At 36.8% G+C, this 18,693-nt stretch overlaps 1 protein-coding gene across 3 annotated transcripts in view; it reads right to left on the reverse strand.

The window, feature by feature from the left end:
• Positions 1-18,693, reverse strand: part of ACER3 (alkaline ceramidase 3) — a 142,170-nt gene that overhangs the window by 47,772 nt on the left and 75,705 nt on the right. For all 3 annotated transcript variants that reach the window (XR_002772718.1, XM_023511968.1, XM_003780880.2), the window contains exons 3-4: positions 7,627-7,679; positions 1,104-1,156 (exon numbers count right to left, since the gene is read on the reverse strand). Coding sequence is in view for 2 of the 3 variants with exons in the window: in XM_023511968.1 (XP_023367736.1) it covers positions 1,104-1,156; positions 7,627-7,679 (106 nt within the window). In the remaining variant the exon portion in view is untranslated. The remainder of the gene's footprint in view (positions 1-1,103; positions 1,157-7,626; positions 7,680-18,693) is intronic.

The following is an 18,693-nucleotide window of genomic DNA, read 5'->3' on the forward strand; positions in this document are numbered from 1 at the left end:
AAAAAAAAAAAAAAAAAAAAAAAGAATCATTTGTTGTTACTCCATAAGGAAGGGTCCTACTTCTATATTTCCACCACATACCAAGGCAGCCTATCAAAATATTCTCTCCTTGAGAGGCATTCTGACCATTGTAATTTTCTCCATTATGATATATTTCCAGGGACATTTCAGTGTCCCTTAGAGGTTGTTTATCTAGGCAATGGCCTAGGCTGGCATGCTTTTAAATCAAGCTCTGTTTATGTCTTTAGATAAATTACTAAATCTCTCTGTGCTTTATACTTCCTTGTCCATAAAATGGGGATAGTACCCATCTATCCTGCATAATTGTTGAGAATTAGAGATAGCATAGTACAGTTGCTTGTTCAATACAAAGTAGATAAATAAATGTTAGTGCTCATTAATGTTATTATCAAAATTACCTTTGTCTTTCAATTTGTATTTTTTTCTCTGACACTTAGGAAATGCAAATTAACTTGATAATGAACTAAACCGAATATGACTCAGGAAGGGAACTTTGGATTAGTAATTTTTTGTAACTTGTTTCATTGTTCTCTTCCATGTTTGTAAATAAACAATCAAAATAAGCATATTCTTAACAGCATTTATTCTAATTTAGAATAAGAAGAATTTAAAGGGAACAAGTACCTATGTAAAAGATAACTTCAAAGCAAAAAGGGGTTAAATGATATAATCACTATATAACTAGAAGGGCACTTCTCTTTTCTGATAAGCTGTTCAGGAACTATTCATGTAATAATATATAGAAACTTCACCTAAAAACTTCTATGGTATAATATAGAAAATCTTTATCTAAACTTGTATACATCCTTTAGCCATGGAAAGGTAAATTATACAATTTAAGCCAAATTAAAATTTTAACTAAATTGGATCCAGATCCAGGGTTTCAAGATCACAAACGTTAACAATCAACATTATTACTACTTCTCAGAAATTATACTCTACAAAGCTATCATAAAATTTACAACCTTCTACTTTATTACAGTCTCCTAGTGATATAACTGAGTTCACTATATTAATTCACTATGAAGCAATAAGAATTTAAAAATACATCAAACGACTGAATTTTAAATAGAAGTACTTACATGCAGTACACAAATATGCAACAGCTGTAAATCATTGGGAGTTCATCCAGCAGCTATAAGAAACAAAGACCAATAACAGGCTTGAATATTATGAAGCTGCAATTATTCTATAAATCAAAATAAAACATCAGTATGATTAAGGTTCTCATCTCTTACTTATTTTGTTAGTTCTTTTACATTTATCATCTAATTTACTCTATTGTTTTTGAACAAACATGGTAATCATCTATCAGTCCTAAAGCACAAACTAACTAGGAAGACAAACTCACTATTCCTGAAGGGCAGCCTTGTAATTGTGCTTTTCATATCATTCAAAATCACAAACCGTGATACCATACCTCCAGAAAAGAATGATGTCCACCACTTAATGGTCTATGGGTCCTATCAGTATCCTTTTGTATTTTCTGCTTCCTATAGCACCCTAAATTGATAAAATGTCCACCAATATACATAAAAAGAGATTATCAATGGCCAGGGAAATAATTTCATTAATCCAATTAACCTATGTTTCTAAAAAAATAAATGTATTCTTATTAGCACTGATGATAACAGTAATAGTAATTACCGCTATTATATACTAAACTGCAATGAGAACACTAAGCTAGGTGTTCTAGATAGGTTATTTCTAATCCTCAAACCAATCCTATAGTTTATTTATGACTAGATACCTAATTAATTAGATATTAATTAACTCTTTAATAAAATGTTTACTATGTGCCAAGGATACAAGACAGAGAGTCCCTCCCCTCAAGGAGTTCACAGTCTAATGAGGTTAAAGGAATAAAAAACCTGATGAAATGTAGTTAGAATCCAACAAAAGCAGCACATAGAACCAGAGAAGGTAATGTCTGGAATGAAACAGAGTGGAGGAAAAAGGCATTCTAGGAAGTTGGCAGAGTGCTTCTGCAATGTGAATGATGTATTCTAGCAAATCATTAGAATAATGAAAACAACAGCATTTGTGTAAGTTCTTAAGGTAAAGTGCTTGACAATCATTATCTCATTTAATTTCACAGTTCTAAGATCAGTGCCATTAATATCCCCGTTTCAAGATAAGAACACAAGGGTTAGATAGTTCAGGTAACTTGTCCAAGATCATGGAGGTAATAAGTAGCACAGCAAGATTCTGAAGCATAACTATACATTATGTTGCCTCCAGAACATTTTGCATTGTGAATAACCTTCACAAATTTTTACAAAACTGGCATAGGGCAGGTGTGGTGGCTCACATCTGTAATTCTAGCACTCTGGGAGGCCAACCTGGGTGGATTGCTTGAGCTCAGGAGTTTGAGACCAGCCTGAGCAAAAGCAAGGCCCTAACTGTACTAAAAACATAAAAATTAGCTGGGGATGATAGTGGGCACCTATAGTCCTAACAACTCAGGAAGCTGAGGCAAGAGGATCTCTTGAGCCCAAGAATTTGAGGTTGCTGTGAGCTAGACTGACCACTATAGCACCCTAACCAGGGTGACACAGTGAGAATTCTATCTAAAAATAAACAAAACAAAACAATTAAAAAGATAAAAAAAAAACTGGCACAGAATTATGATATGCTGCTGCTAAATCTACCACAAATTTTATCAGAGGCAGAAGGCTCATCTATTTAAACATCTGAACCATGGTCTTCTGGCTTTATATTAAACATCTTTTGCATTTTTGTGGCTGGCACGCTAACCACTGAGACAGGCACCAAGCCAACTATACAAAATATTAAAGAGGGGGGTGGCTATAGTCTCAGGTACTTGGGAGGCTGAGGTAAGGATATTGCTTGAGTCTTAGAGTTGGAGGTGAGCTAGGACACCATGACACACTACTCAGGGTGATAGTGTCTCTAGAAACAAAACAAAACAAACAAAACATCTACTAGAGAGTAGGGACTATATTTTACACATCTCATTCTCAATACATGTGCAAACACTGCTTAAAGAATGAAAACAATTAGCTATGTAGGAAAAGTAGTTGTGTTCCAGTATGACAAATGGAAGCATGGACTAACCTAAATAATTAGGAAGCAGTTATAGAAATATAGGTTTGAGATAATGGTGGAGACGATGGACTAAGGTAGAGATAATGGAGATAGTTAGACATAGAAAGATCAAGAGTTATTATGCAAGTTGAATCAAGAGGTCTTAGTGTCATAGAGGTGAGGAAGCAGGAGAAATCAAAAATGAATCACAGATTTCTGGCTTTGACTTTGAGTATAAAGTTGTTTCATTCACTGAGATAAGGAGCAAAGAAGAAAGAAAGGTAGTATTTATAACCAAAACATCTATTATTTATAAGTCCAAATTACCTAATATTATATATAGGTATATATATATATAGGTAATTATTACCTAATATTTAAGCTATTTTTATTTTTGCATTATAAACAAAGTGACAAGTGAACAAATACTTGACTTTGGTTTTATTTTCTAAGATAAATATATTTATTTTTACTTATGAATAATAGATGAACATGTTGTTTTTACTAACATTTGTTTTCATAATCTCAAACATTATGTACTCAGTAAACAACATGTGGAAAAGGCTGAAAAAATACAAAGAAAAAACTAAGAAACAGGAATACTAATAACTGTATATATCAGTTAGTGAAAATAAAAAGGAATGAGTTGAATAAATATAAATAAATGAAAATAAAATCCAGGAGAGTTTTGTTAAAACTTAAACCTTTTAAATTTCTACTACTATCAATGTGTGACGAAGTCCTAAGATAAGTAAAGCAAACAAAAGAATTCTAAACATGGTACCAGGAAATCTGGGTCCTAATCTTTTATTTATATTTATTTTTTTAGTCCTAAGCTATTTGGGAGGCTGAGGCAAGAGGATCACTTGACCCCAAGAGCATCGCTTGAGCCCAAGAGCCTGAGGCTGCTGTGAGCTATAACACTACAGCACTCCACCGAGGGCAACAAAGTAAGATTCTGTCTCAAAAAAAAAAAAAAAAAAAAAAAACCAACTCATTTGTTTCCTTTCCAGGGGAAAAGCAGGTTGACACTGGTTATAGCTGGGTAAAGGGATTATGGGTGATGCTTATTTCCTTTTGTCCTCTCCTAAGTTAACAATGATTTATAAGTCAGGAAAGAACAATTATAATAAAAATAAAAAACTAGGCAGTCATAACTTTATATGGTGTTAAGTACAGACCACAAGTACCTTATGATTGTCAGCATAGGATGAGGCAATATGAATTCCTACCAGAAATCTCCTAATTCCTGGGAGAACTTGTCTGCTTGAGGGTGTGTCTGAGGTACCAAATAGATAGATAAAAGGCATCCAATGTCTATGTTATCCTCCGCTAATTGCAAGGAACAAGGAGGTGACATGGTTCTTTTAGAGCTATTCAGCTGTGAAATTCCAGAATTGAAAAACCCTGGGACTCCTCCATTCCTCTGAACAGAAGTATTTAGTGGGTCCTAATCTTGTCTCTAGCTTTCCACCTAACTCCTAGTCAAGTCCACTTCCACTCTCTCAGCCTGTTTTTCCATTTATAAAATTTGTGGATTAAACCCAATTTTAAAAATCTCTTCTAATATTAAAATTCTATGATTCTAAATTGTTTTGGGGATGAAAAGTGAAATTTTAGGGAAAGAATAATGATACTCTCTTGAGGCACTGATTGGTTATTTGAGATTTTCTATGAGCAATATTTAGTTACCCAATTCAAGTACAAGATAAGCTGATAATTCAGTTTGATCTGGGCTTAAGTGATTCTCCTGTCTCAGCCTCCAAAGTAGCTTGAACTACATGTGCCGCCATGGCTAACTTTTTAAGACTTTTTGTGTTTTGTTATGTTGGTCTCAAATTCTTGGCCTCATGTGATCCTCTTACTTCAGCCTCCTAAGGTGTTAGGATTACAGGTGTGAGCCATTGTACCTGGCTCAGTGTCTTTTTGATATATCCCTATCATTCCTTGAGCATTTCTATACTTTCTGGCATAAAAAGATGTTCGAAGCTCACGTGGTTCTTTTTTCTCTGTCCCAGTCCTTGAATCAGCCCTGGTTCTTTTTTTTTCTTAATTTTAATTAATTTTAATTTTATTTATTCATTTGAGACAGAGTCTTTTTCTTTTTTTTTTTTTTGAGACAGAGCCTCAAGCTGTCCCCCTGGGTAGAGTGCTATGGCTTCACTGCTCACAGCAACCTTCAACTCCTGGGCTCAAGCGAGTCTCCTGCCTCCGCCTCCCAAGTAGCTGGGAGCACAGGTGCCCGCCACAACGCTCGACTATTTTTTTTTTTTTTGGTTGCAGCCATTATTGTTGTTTTGGTGGTGGGTCTGGGCTGGATTCGAACCTGCCACCTTAGGTGTATGTGGCTGGCACCTTAGCCGCTTGAGCCACAGGCACCGAGCCTGAGACAGAGTCTTAAGCTGTTGCCCTGGGTAGAGTGCCACGGCATCATAGCTCACAGCAACCTCTAATTCTTGGGCTCAAGCGATCCTTTTGCTTCAGTTTTTCTGTTTTTAGTAGAGATGGGGTCTTGATTTTACTCAGGCTGGTCTCAAACTCAAGAGCTCAAGCTGTACACCTGCCTTGGCCTCCCAGAGTGCTGGATTATAGGCATGAGCCACTGCACCCAGCCAGCCGTGGTTCCTTTTAAAGGAGAATAATTTTAAGAAAATACGATCTCAATACTAGGTGTGCTCTTTGGCTTTGGAGTCCCCTGCCCCTAGATCCTTTCATGGACAAAGTTTGAGAATATATATGTGTATGTGTATAAAAATATGTAAGTATGTATACATAAATATACATATATGTATCACATATACTTTTATATCATTTCAATATACAGGTATGTATTGAAATCATGAGTTTGCACTGATATCTCCAGTTTCTATTCATTACCACAGAGGTCATTCTAGTTTTCATCTTTTCTATGTTTGCTACTCTGTTCTCTAACAGTGAGAAACCTGGCTCCCATTATCTTTAGTAAATTTATTTATTTGAATGATTTCCCTCTATTTAACATGTATTTCATCATTGCTACCTCTCCTCCCAAGCAATGCCGTCCTCACTTCACTCAGACACCAATAGTCTGTGTTGGGCTGCTGCTGGACCCCCATTTAGATGACCTTTGCACTCTGCCCATGCTCCCATATCCTGCGCAGGGCCACTCTGCCACATGTAACTTACCTTATCCTGCCAGGGTACCAAAGCCCAGCACAAAACTGCATGCTCACCATCCCACTCAGATTCCAACTATATGCCAAATGACTTCCTCTACTTGTGTGAACACCCTCCTTATTCTCCACTGAGCCGCCCCTCTGCATGAGTACCCTTTTCATCTTGGTCTCTGATACTTTGTCCTAGGCTGTCCTGATGTACAAGCACCTACCTCACTCCTAAATAAGCTCTGACACCCTACACTAGACTATCCCCCTGTGAACTTTCTCATCACCTGACTCAGGTACCAATGTGCTGTGTTAAAGAACCACCACCCCATGTTGATATCCTGTAAGCCACATTCATGCTTTGACTGTCACACTGGGCCACTCTAGTAGGGCTAGAGAGCACCTGAAATAAGCCTAATCTGAACTGAAATATATTGCAGGTGTAACATATATACCCTATTTAAGACTGTGAAAAGAGGCTGGGGCATGGTGGCTTACACCTGTAATCCTAGCACTCTGGGAGGTCAAGGCAGTGGATTGCCTGAGCTCAGGAGTTTGAGACCAGCCAAAGCAAGAACAAGAAGACCCTGTCCCTGTAAATAGCCCACACTGTGGCGAGTGCCTGTAGCCCCCGCTACCAGGGAGGCAGAGGCAAGAAAATCGCTCTGAGCCTAAGAGTTTGAGGTTGCTATGAGCTATGATAGCACGGCACTCTGGTGACAAAGACTTTGTCTCAAAAAAAAAAAAATGCAAAGCACTTTATAAGTATATTTTTATGTTGATTATATATTGATGGATACTGTAGATATATTAGGTTAAATAAAATATATTATTAAATTAACTTCACCCATATCTTTTTTTTGTTCCATGTGGCTATTATAAAATTTTGAATTACAAATGTAGCTCACATTTTATTTCTACTGACGATGCTGTTCTAGAAGTTTCTGGGTTAGTGAGAAAGCATTGAGAACTAGATAAATGGCCTCCTTAGAGCACAAAACTAAAAATCCTTGTATAGTCTTAAAGCTTTCTAGCTTAAGGCAATAGACCATTCAAATGAACAGTATAGAGACATAATAAAATGCAGGCACTTAAGAATAAGAATATATTGCTTTGGTGAACTGATTATATCTTTGTAGATGTCTCCACGTGACTCTACTCTATAATGCTAGTGTTAAATTATATAGGCTTGTACAGAAGTAGTCAAAAATCTACATATGGCTTTCACTTATTTTTTCTATGGACAACTCATCAGTTTGCTTCTTTATGTTACTTATTCAGTATGGATCCTTTGATGTGAATTAGAATAGAAATCCCATCTTTTAACCATCTTTTAATTATATGCTCTTCTCAAATTTGAAATGTCTTTGAATTAAGAGAAATAAGCATTTTGTCAATTTTGTCATTAACTCACCTGCATTTCATATTTCAGAGTCATGTGGAAGCACCAGGATCCCATTCCTACCACTGAAATTAAAATAAATGAAAAAACAATTAGCATGAAATCTTGGGGGTGGCCAGAGTGACTTGAAAAGACAATAAGACATTTCAAAGCACTAAATATTAAGAAAAACAAAGCTTATTAAATCTTGCAGCAAAACACAGCTGACTCTGAGTAAGCGCTATAATTAATGAAATTTAGGAACAGAAGAAAATAAGTACTATATAAGTTCTCTTAAATTCTCTCCACTAACAGACTTACTTAGTATATATGGAAATATTATATACTGGAAATATAATTATTTCCATGAAATATATTACCTGATAGTCAGGATGTATTAATGCTCATAGCTGGTTAGCTACTCTTTAGTACACCCTTGCACTTCTAATACAAATAACTGATTTACATGCTTAGGTAAGAGCCACCCAGTTATGTTTGTTCTCAAAATTGTTAATGCCATTTGTATTTACTTATCAGAAATATGACTGCAAAAACAGAGTTGCTATTTCTCCAAAACTATTTTAAATGCTTAAAATAGACTCAATAAAAGTGAGCTGATAGGCTCGGCGCCTATAGCTCAACTGGCTAAGGCGCCAGCCATGTACACCTAAGGTGGTGGGTTCAAATCCAGCCTGGACCCGCCAAACACCAAGGATGGCTGCAACCAAAAAATAGCCGGGCGTTGTGGCGGGCGCCTGTGGTCCCAGCTACTTGGGAGGCAGAGGCAGGAGACTCACTTGAGCCCAGGAGTTGGAGGTTGCTGTGAGCTGTAATGCCACGGCACTCTACCCAGGGGGACAGTTTGAGGCTCTGTCTCAAAAAAAAAAAGTGAGCTGATAATAAAAATTGCTATTGAATCAGATGTGGTTGAGATATCTTTTAAAAATTGGGGAAAACAGTAAAAGTCTAAAAAGATTCTGTGTTCATTTCTCAAAATTTCCCCAAGTCCCTCCTTTTTAAATAAACTGCTTCACCTTAGGGTTTTAAAAAAAAATTTGCTTTTTAGTTCAAGAAAGACTAAATAGAACTAAAATTAGGTTTCACAGTCAAAGCCCATGTCCTATAATTATCAAAGATTATACAACTATATGCATTTTTAATTTTTTTTTTTGAGACAGAGTCTCATTCTGTTGCCCAAACTAGAGTGCAATGGCATGATCATAGCTCACAGCAACCTTGATACTCCTAGACTCAAGCTTCAGCTTTCTGAGTAACTAAGACTACAGGCACGTGTCACCACACCTGGATAATTTTTTCTAAGTTTAGTAGAGATGGGGTCTCACTTTTGTTCACGCTGGTCTGAAACTCGGATCTCAAAGTGATTCTCCCATCTCGGCTTTCCCAAGTGCTAGGATTATAGGCTTAAGCTGTCATGCCCAGCCACATAGTTAAAATTATGTGTTTTAATAAAAATAATCTTCAGGGCAGTGCCTGTGGCTCCAACAAGTAGGGCGCTAGCCCCATATGCCAGAGGTGGCGGGTTCAAACCCAGCCCCAGCCAAAATAATAATAATAAAAATAAAAATAATCTTCAAGGTATGTGTATTATATATATATATTTCAATAATTCTATGCTTCAATTTAAAAAAACCAACTAACCAAATATCAGTCCCATAACATCTAATAATAGGGCTTCTTCTCTGATTAAGTTCAGTTCAGCATTTTCTGAGCACCTCCTATTTGACAAATTCAGTTACAGATGCTAAAGTGTAAAGATCCAGTCATTTGCCCTAATGACGATGATAACCTCATGGATGAGAAAGGCAAATAAACAGGGAGGATGCATGGAGATATGCATAAAGCATCACCGGAGCACAAAGAAGGAATACTTATAAAGCAAGAATGATGGTAGAGGTTAAATTTAAGGATGTCTGGGAGTTACTCCAACAAACATAGTAAGTAGGGTGTCACCATATAATTTGTATGAAGTGACCTGAGAAAAAATTCCAAACTATTTTGTTAGTCTTGCCTTACAAAAATCATTATTACACTATTTTTACTCCTCAAAATGAGATGGGGGAAATACTAATCAAATCGTTATTGCCTTTGTTTCACTAGAGAAATAAGGAAATAGGATGGTTCATGTCTTTTTCCCAAAGGAGAAGTTCAAAGGTGCAAAGGTGGATAACTTATTAATGAAAGGGGGGAAACCATATAGGTTATTTTAGATCATACAATATACTATGAAGTAAATAAACAAAAATGACATGAGAACAAGGGATGACTATTAATTCTGAAAGGTTGAATGGCTACTTCATCAGACCTTACTCAGGGCTATTTTTATCAAAACCTTTTCAAAATGTTTTCTTATTACTGTTAAATTATATAGCATTAAAAGTCTTTTTGTTTTCCTTTGGACTTTTTGCTTACAGATCCATTAAAAGTCTGACTTTTTAGAGATCACTACAATTTATTTCCTTTCACCAATCTGCACAACACATTAAAATGTATTCTTATGAAAATCTATTCTGATGGCTACTCTGAGGTTTCAGATTTCTTTCAGTAAGGAGTGGCATTAGGTTTATTCCTCCATTTTCTATGCTATTTTCCTTTCTTTTAAAAATCATTCTGCTGCAACTGACCTTTCTATACATTTAGAATGCAAAGAGTCATAATAGAGCTGCATCACATTTTTCATACAATATTTTGTTTTGCCCCTAAAAGCAAACACCAATTTTTGCCAAAGTTTGTTTGCCAGTTTTATAGAGATATAATTAGCACATCATAAAATTCACTTAAAGGGTACAATTCACTTGTTTTTAGTTTATTCAGAGTTGTGCAAACATCAATCTAATTTTAGAACATTTTTCATCACCTCCAAAAGAAAGGTTACACCCATTCATTAGCAGTCATTTTCAACTTTCCCTCAACCTCTCCAGCCCTAGACAATCATTAATCTACCTCGTTTCCATAGATTTGCCTATTCTAAACATTTCATATAAGTGGAATCATACAATATGTAGTCTTTTGTATCTGGCTTCTTTCTTCTATCTCTGGCATATTTTCTAGGTTCATTCACAGATGGACATTGTAATGTACTGAATATTTTTGTTCCTCCCCTTCAGTTCAATATGTTGAAGCTCTAACCTCCAGTGCCATAGTAATTAGAGGTGAGATCTTTGGGGGGTAATTAGGTTTAGATGAGGTCATAGGGAGTGGGACTAGTGTCCTTATAAAAGGAAGAGACCTAAGCTTGCTTTCTTTCTCTCCACTGCACAAATGGAGGAAAGGCTGCATTTCCCTTAAGATAAAGGAGTGAAGAAGAAGTATGGCTTTTGTCTCAGAACTTTAAATAACCATTAAAAATATAAAAAGGAAAGTTTCAGAGCTATGGGAATCTACGCAAAGAATAGTTATTACCTCATACAGGGGGTCAAAAGAGAGCTCTCCAGGGAAGTAATACTTAAGCTAGGACTTGAAGAATAAATTAGAGTTGACTATATCAAAGAGCTTTTTAAAAAATGAGATCATTCCTTTTAGAAGGATCATCTAGAGTAAAGACAAGGTTAATGTAGTCAAAGAAGTATAATAAAAGAAGTTGGTTTAAGTCATGAACAAATTGGAGAAGGGAATTGAGTGATAAGACTGGCATGCATGGTGGCACCCGTAGCTAAGTGGTTAGGGCACCAGCCATGTACACCGAGGCTGGTGGGTTCAAACCCAGCCCAAGCCAGCTGAAACAACAATAACAACTGTAACAACAACAAAAAATACCCAGGTGTTGTGGCAGGCACCTCTGGTCCCACCTATTTGGGAGGCTGAGGCAAGAGAATCGCTTTAGCCCAAGAGTTTGAGGTTGCTGTGAGCTATGATGCCACAGTACTCTACCCAGGGTGACAGCTTGAGACCCTCTCGAAAAAAAGATTGGCATGCATGGTTTATAGGCATTAAATTAAGATGAGCTTTTAAAGCCACGTTAAAAAAAAACAGATTCCGATTTGGGCGGTGCCTGTGGCTCAAAGGAGTAGGGTGCAGGCCCCATATGCCAAAGGTGGCGTGTTCAAACCCAGCCCTAGCCAAAAACTGCAAAAAAAAAAAAAAACTGATTCAGATTTGTACCTTAATCCTAAGAATAAAGTAAAGTTGTTGAGAAAGTTGTACACAAATACATACACATATGCACACACACATAGGGACTGACATGATCAGTTTTACATTTAAAAAAATATCCCTCTGGTTACAAGGCAAGAAGATGTTTAAAGAAGTCTCTCAACTTTGATAGCAAAAATATTTTTAAGCAATTCTATATGTTTATTTGTAAATTGCACATTTGCTGTGGTGCTAAGATGCAGGGATCTGGATTTTTATGTAAATTCTAATTTTCAAATGTGGGAAGTAAAATCATTCTTAATTTTAAATATGGGCCAATTAAAACATGTATGCATTCCAGATTCTGCCTTTGGATGATAAACTTGTGATATTTATGTCTATTCTTAGGCCCTCTTTCTCTGCATTCACTCCTTTGGTGATCTCATCAATTTCTATGACTTTAAATACCAGCTTTAGGACAGTGATAACTAAATCTCACCTTTGAATTCTAGTCTCACATATCTAAATGCCTATGTGGCTCGTTTACTGTCTCACAGGTACTTTAAACTCAACGTATTCAAAGCAGAATGCCAGATCTTTCCTCCAGATCTCTTTCTTAGTCTTTTCCATTGAAACTCCTAGTGACACACTTATTCAAACTAGAAATCTGAGCATTATCTTTAAAATTCCTTCTAGGCCAGGTATAGTGGCTCACGTCAATAGTATTAGCACTCTGGGAGGGCAAGGCAGGCAGATCCTTTGAGCTCAGTAGTTCAAGACCAGCCTGAGCAAGAGTGAGATCCTGTCTCTACTTAAAAAAAAAAAAAAAAAAAAAAGGAAAGAAAAGGAAAGAAAAAAATTAACCAGGCATTGTGGTGGGCACCTGTAATCCTAGCTACTTGGGAGGCTGAGGCAGGAGGATCAGCTGAACCCAGGAATTTGAGGTTGCTGTACTGTAGGCTGACACCACAGCACTCTAGCCTGAGCAACAGAGTGAGACTCTGTCTCAAAATAAAATAAATAATGGGCAGTGCCTGTGGCTCAAAGGAGTAGGGTGCTGACCCCATATGCTGGAGGCGGTGGGTTCAAGCCCAGCCCTGGCCAAAAACTGCAATAAATAAATAAATAAATAAATAAAGGAACACTTCTACTTTGCTGGTGGGATTGCAAACTAATATGTCCCTTTTGGAAAGTCATCTGGAGAACACTTAGAGAACTAAAAACAGACCTGCCATTTGATCCTATAATTCCTCTGCTAGGTATATTTCCAGAAGACCAAAAATCATGCTACAGTAAAGATATTTTTACCAGAATGTTCACTGCAGCCCAATTTATAAGCTAGGTCCTGGAAGAAGCCCAAGTGCCCATCGACCCATGAATGGATCAATAAATTGTGGTATATGTACACCATGGAATACTATGCAGCCATAAAGAAAGATGGAGACTTTACCTCCTTCATGTTTACATGGATGGAGCTGGAAAATATTCTTCTTAGCAAAGTATCTCAAGAATGGAAGAAAAAGTATACAATGTACTCAACCCTAGTATGAAACTAATTTATAGCTATCATAGGAAAACTATAACCCAATTTTAGCCCAAGAATACAGGGAAAGGGGAGAGGGAGGGGAGGGGATGGGAGGGGAGAGGATGGGTAGAGGGAGGCTGATTTGTGGGGATCACACTTATGATTTATCCTATAAGGGTACATGTGAATCTTTCTAAATGTAGAATATAAATGTCTTAACACAACAACTAAGAAAATGACATGAAGGCTATGTTAACCATTTGGACGAAAGTATTTCAGATTGTATACAGAAACAACTGCACTAATCCCATGATAGTATTAATGTACACAGCTATGATTCAATAAAAAATAAAAAAATAAAAATAAATAAATATCCTTTCTTCGAACCTCCACATTTAGTGCATGAATGAGTTATATAGGCATTATCATCAAAATATATCCTGAGTCATCCACTTCTCTCCAGTCTCCACAGGTGCCATTTTAGTTAAACCACTATCATCTCTCACTTGGACCACTGTAAGAGCCTCTATTAATTGATTATTTAGCTTGTGTTCTTTCAATCTATTCTCTATAGAGCTGCCATAGTTATTATTACTTTTTTTGAGATAGACTTTCACTCTGTCACCCTGGGGAAAGTACCATGACATCATCATAGCTCACAGTAACCTAAAACTGTTGGGCTCAAGCAATTCTCTTGCCTCAGCCTCCCAAGTAGTTGTGACTACAGGCAATTGCCACAATGCTCAGCTAGTTTTCCTATTTTTAGTAAAGATGGGGTCTCACTCTTGCTCAGGCTGGTCTCAAGCTCCTGAGCTCAAGCAATCTACTTGCCTTGGCCTCCTGGAGAGCTGGGATTACAGGCATGAGCTACCACGTGTGATAGTTTTGTTTTGTTTTGTTTTTTTTTTTTTTTTTTTGAGACAGTCTTATTTTGTTGCCCTTGGTAGAGTGCCATGGCGTCAGTTCACAGCAACCTCAAACTCTTGGACTTAAGCGATTCTCTTGCCTCAGCCTCTCAAGTAGCTGGGACTACAGGCACCTACCAAAACACCCGGCTATTTTTGTTGTTGTTGCAGTTGTCATTGTTGTTTTAGCAGGCCTAGGCTGGGTTCGAACCCACCAGCCCTGGTGCATGTGGCTGAAGCTCTACCCACTGAGCTACAGATGCCACCACCATAGTTATCTTTTAAAGATATGAATAAGATGATGTCACTCACCTGTTTAAGAATCCTCCATTGCTCTCAGAATAAAGTATAGAGTAGACTCTTTATCCAGTCCTATAAGGACCAATGTGATCTGGCCCCTATTTTGCTAATTTCCCTCTTGACTTCTGAGATATATTAGATATACTATAATAAGGTTCACTAAATGCTGTATAAAGATAAGCATTGTTTTCTGTGGGAGAACAGAAAAGGGTCATCTGATTCTAACAGGAGACAGGGAAGGTTTAAAGGAAGGCTTTCTGGAGGAAGTAGAGTCCTGATTGATAGATGTATGGTACTTACCAGACAAAGGAGGTTAAAGGCAGAAATGTAAAAATACATATAAAGTACTAAAAATAGCAAGTAGTTTAATACAGCTATGATATGGGGAACATGTGGGAGAACTGTGGAACATGAAACTAGCAAGGTAGACAGAATTTAGATTGAGACCATCCTCTTAAGGAATATAGATTTTGAAATAGGTTATCTCATTTAACGAGAAAATGGTTGAATTGAAAAAAGCATGTCTGGCTGGAGAATAGGTGAAATTTAGCACAGTAAACCAGCTTTCACTACTGACACACAACAATTTACCAGGAGGTATATATTAAACTTATTCAAATCACCATAAATAAGCAAATCAAGAATGGTGAAGCTATTTACATCAAAAGGACAAATGTCAAATGTGTGAAAACAAAATAACACTTATTGGTCCTTAATTTATATAAATTAGAAATTTTGAAGAAAGATAATTTAAAAAAGAAAACTAAGGATTTTTTGTTTTCTTTTTCTTGTATGCAAACTGATTCAGTCACATGGAGAATAAAATATTTTAATTAAAACAGGTTACTCTTTTAGCTAACATTTCACCATGATACTCACTTGAAGAGTTTCATTTGTTTTGCTTGTTTTTGGCATCAAAGTTAATATAAAATTTACATATGTAGAAATTATCTATGGCATCCCACAAAACAAGTAACAGGGACAAGTTTCCCCATATTGGTCATGTCCAAAGTGAAGATTGATGCAATCAAAATAGAAATGTAACTGGAACAAGGAGGTCAAGAAGCTTCTGCATCTTCTAATTAAAAGTTCTTACTCATAATACTTTACTATAGTTTTAAGAGTCTCTCAAGCATATAATAGAATTTTACTCAGTTAGAACCTCTTGATTCAAATACTTTGGAAAGTTACCAGCCAGAGTTTTTCAAAATTACAATAGAACATAGATACGCTCTGATACACATTAATTTTGACTCATCTGATCACACTAAAAACAGTGTACAAGGGTTTTGGATCAGACCTAGACTGGAATCCCACATTTATCACTTATTACTTAACTTTAGTTAAGAGAAATGCAAATCAAAACCTGACCCCAGGGAGAATGGCCCCCATCACAAAGAAGAAATGTAGAAATTATCTATGGCATCCCACAAAATAAGTAACAGGCACAAGTTTCCCCATATGGTCATGTCCGAAGTGAAGACTGATGCAATCAAAACAGAAATGTCTGGGACTCAGTTGCCTCAAGCAGATTTTAAAAGGATAATAATGTTTATCATGAAGGGTTGCTGTGAGGATTACTTAGCATACAATAGGTATCAATAAATTTTATTTTCTAGTCCCTAACTCAAGCTATGAAAAAAATCATGTATATGTGATGGTGTCATTAGATCTTGGAACTTTGTTAGCTTATTTTCCATGACAGAAAATTAAAATTCCAAGAAGTATTATGAGTTCCTTTTAAATCACATCATGGTTTACCTTTGATTCATAACAAAGGACTAAGAATAAATAATAAAAGGAGACAGCCATGTCTCCACAAAGCATTAAAGACATCAGTAGCTTCGTATACAATTATTTTTAAATGTACATATTCAGCTTGAATAGAGCTTTAGCATTACTGGTGTAACAGCACCCAAACAACGCCAAATACAATTTCCAGGGCATGCATAACTATAGCTTTCCAAGTGAAGTTACCATTCACAATAGAAACAAAATACACTTTCTGATCTTAGAGTGGCAACAGAGTGTGGTGATCAAAAGCATAAGCTTTGGAGAACTGTCTTAAGATGTTTGGACCGTATTTCTATACTAACGAAAAGCCATTTAGAGTATCAAAAAAGAGTTGTTTTTTTTTTTTTTAAATTGTTTGGGATTCATTGAGGGTATAAAGAATTAGGTTACAGTGATTGAATTTGTTAGGTAAAGTTCCTCTTATAATTGTGTCCTGCCCCCAAGAGGTGACCCCCATCCATACACTGTGACCCCCATCCTCCTCCCCTCTCCCGGCTCCCTCATTCCCCTACCCTGCCCTTTGCATTAGTTCATCTACTGCCTTCATATTAGAATTGAGTACACTAGATTATTGCTTCTCCATTCTTGTGATGCTTTACTTAAGAAGAATGTGTTCCACCTCCATCTAGGTTAATATAAAATGTAAAGTCTCCATCTTTTTAATGGCTGCACAGTATTCCATGGTATACATATACCACAGCTTGTTAATCCATTCCTGGGTTGGTGGGCATTTAGACTGTTTCCACATTTTGGCAATTGTAAATTGAGCTGTGATAAACAGTTTAGTTCAAATGTCCTTATGATAAAATGTTTTTTTTTCTTCTGGGTAAATGCTCAGTATGGGATTATGGCATCAAATGGAAGGTCTAATTTGGGTTATTTAAGGTTCCTCCATACTTCCTTCCAAAAGGTTTGCAGTCCCATCAGCAGTATAAAAATGTTCCCTTCTCTCCACATCCACGCCAGCATCAGCAGCTTTGAGACTTTGTGATGGGGACCATTCTCACTGGGGTTAGGTTTTTGATTTGTATTTCTCTGATGATTAGGCATAATGAGTATTTTTTCATATGTTTGTTAGCCATTCGTCTGACTCCTTTAGAGAAGGTTCTATTCATGTCTCTTGCCTACTGTATGGGATTATTCAGGTTTTTTGTTGATTGATTTGAGATCTATGTAGGTCCTAGTTATCAAGCTTTTGTTCGATTCATAATATACCATTCTTTTTTTTTGAGACAGAGTCTCACTATGTGACCCTTTGTAGAGTGCTGTAGCATCACAGCTCACAGCAACCTCAAACTCTTGGGCTTACGTGATTCTCTTGCCTCAGCCTCCCTAGTAGCTGGGACTACCAGTGCAGGCAACCATGGCTGGCTAATTTTGAGCAGCGGTTGTATAAATCATGTCTCACTCTATTGCTCAGGCTGGTCTCAAATTCTTGGCCTCAAGTGGTCCTCTTGCCTCAACCTCCTAAAGTGCTGAGATGACAGGTGTGAGCCACCACACCCAACCTAGAGATGATTTAAAATATATAGGAAAATGTGCAGGGGTTATATACAAATAATATACCATTGTATGTCAAGGAACTGACCATCCTCCGATTTTGGTATGGGTGGGGTTCATAGAACCAATCCTCCACAGATACCAAGGGATGAGAATAATCAGAGAACACAACTTCTGTTGATCTGTTATGAACATCTCTTTGTATTATAAAATATGTATAAAACTGTGATACAATATAGTAGAAAAACAAAAAGAAAACGGAATATATTAGATAAAGGGACTGGTTCCAAGGCAGCTATAATTATCATGGTAAGTTAAACTGAAGTTAGGCTTACTAGAAGAATTGGCAATTGCCCAGGGACACAGGATGGAGAAAACTATTATGAAAAATTAATGTTTTTAACTTAATTTTCCCAGTTTATCCTCGTTGCACTTGATACATTTTTTTTTCAAAACACTCAGAACAACTCTAAGTACATACTCATTTATAAAATTATTTGATTAATATCTGTCTCCCTGATAGATGGTAAGCTCTGATAAACAAAGGTTTGAGAACTATCCCTAGCACAAATAGATTCTCAGTAAATATTTGTTGAATAAATTCAAAAATGATCAAATTCTTAGTGGATCTAGGCTTCAAGCCAGAACACAATGACTCTTATAAATTACCAACAATCTGTTCCTAAAATACCTCTCTACAGGCCAGGCGTGGTGGCTCACGCCTGTTGTCCCAGCGCTGTGGGAGGCCGAGGCGGGTGGATCACCTGTGCTCAGAGGTTGGAGACCAGCTGAAGACCGGCCTGAGGCAGAGTGAGCCAGAGTGAGACCCTGTCTCTACAGCAACAACAAGACAGCTGGACCTTGTGATCCCAGCTACATGGGGGGCAAGAAAACACTACAGGAGGAAGAAGTAATAAAAAAAAAAAATTAAAAAAAAAAACTCTCCACAAAGGCCAAAATCCTAATTCTTTTTTTTTTTTTTTTTTT

The sequence above is a fragment of the Otolemur garnettii genome, unplaced genomic scaffold, assembly GCF_000181295.1.
Source record: "Otolemur garnettii isolate 467f Iridium unplaced genomic scaffold, OtoGar3 scaffold00001, whole genome shotgun sequence".
NCBI lineage: Eukaryota > Metazoa > Chordata > Mammalia > Primates > Galagidae > Otolemur > Otolemur garnettii.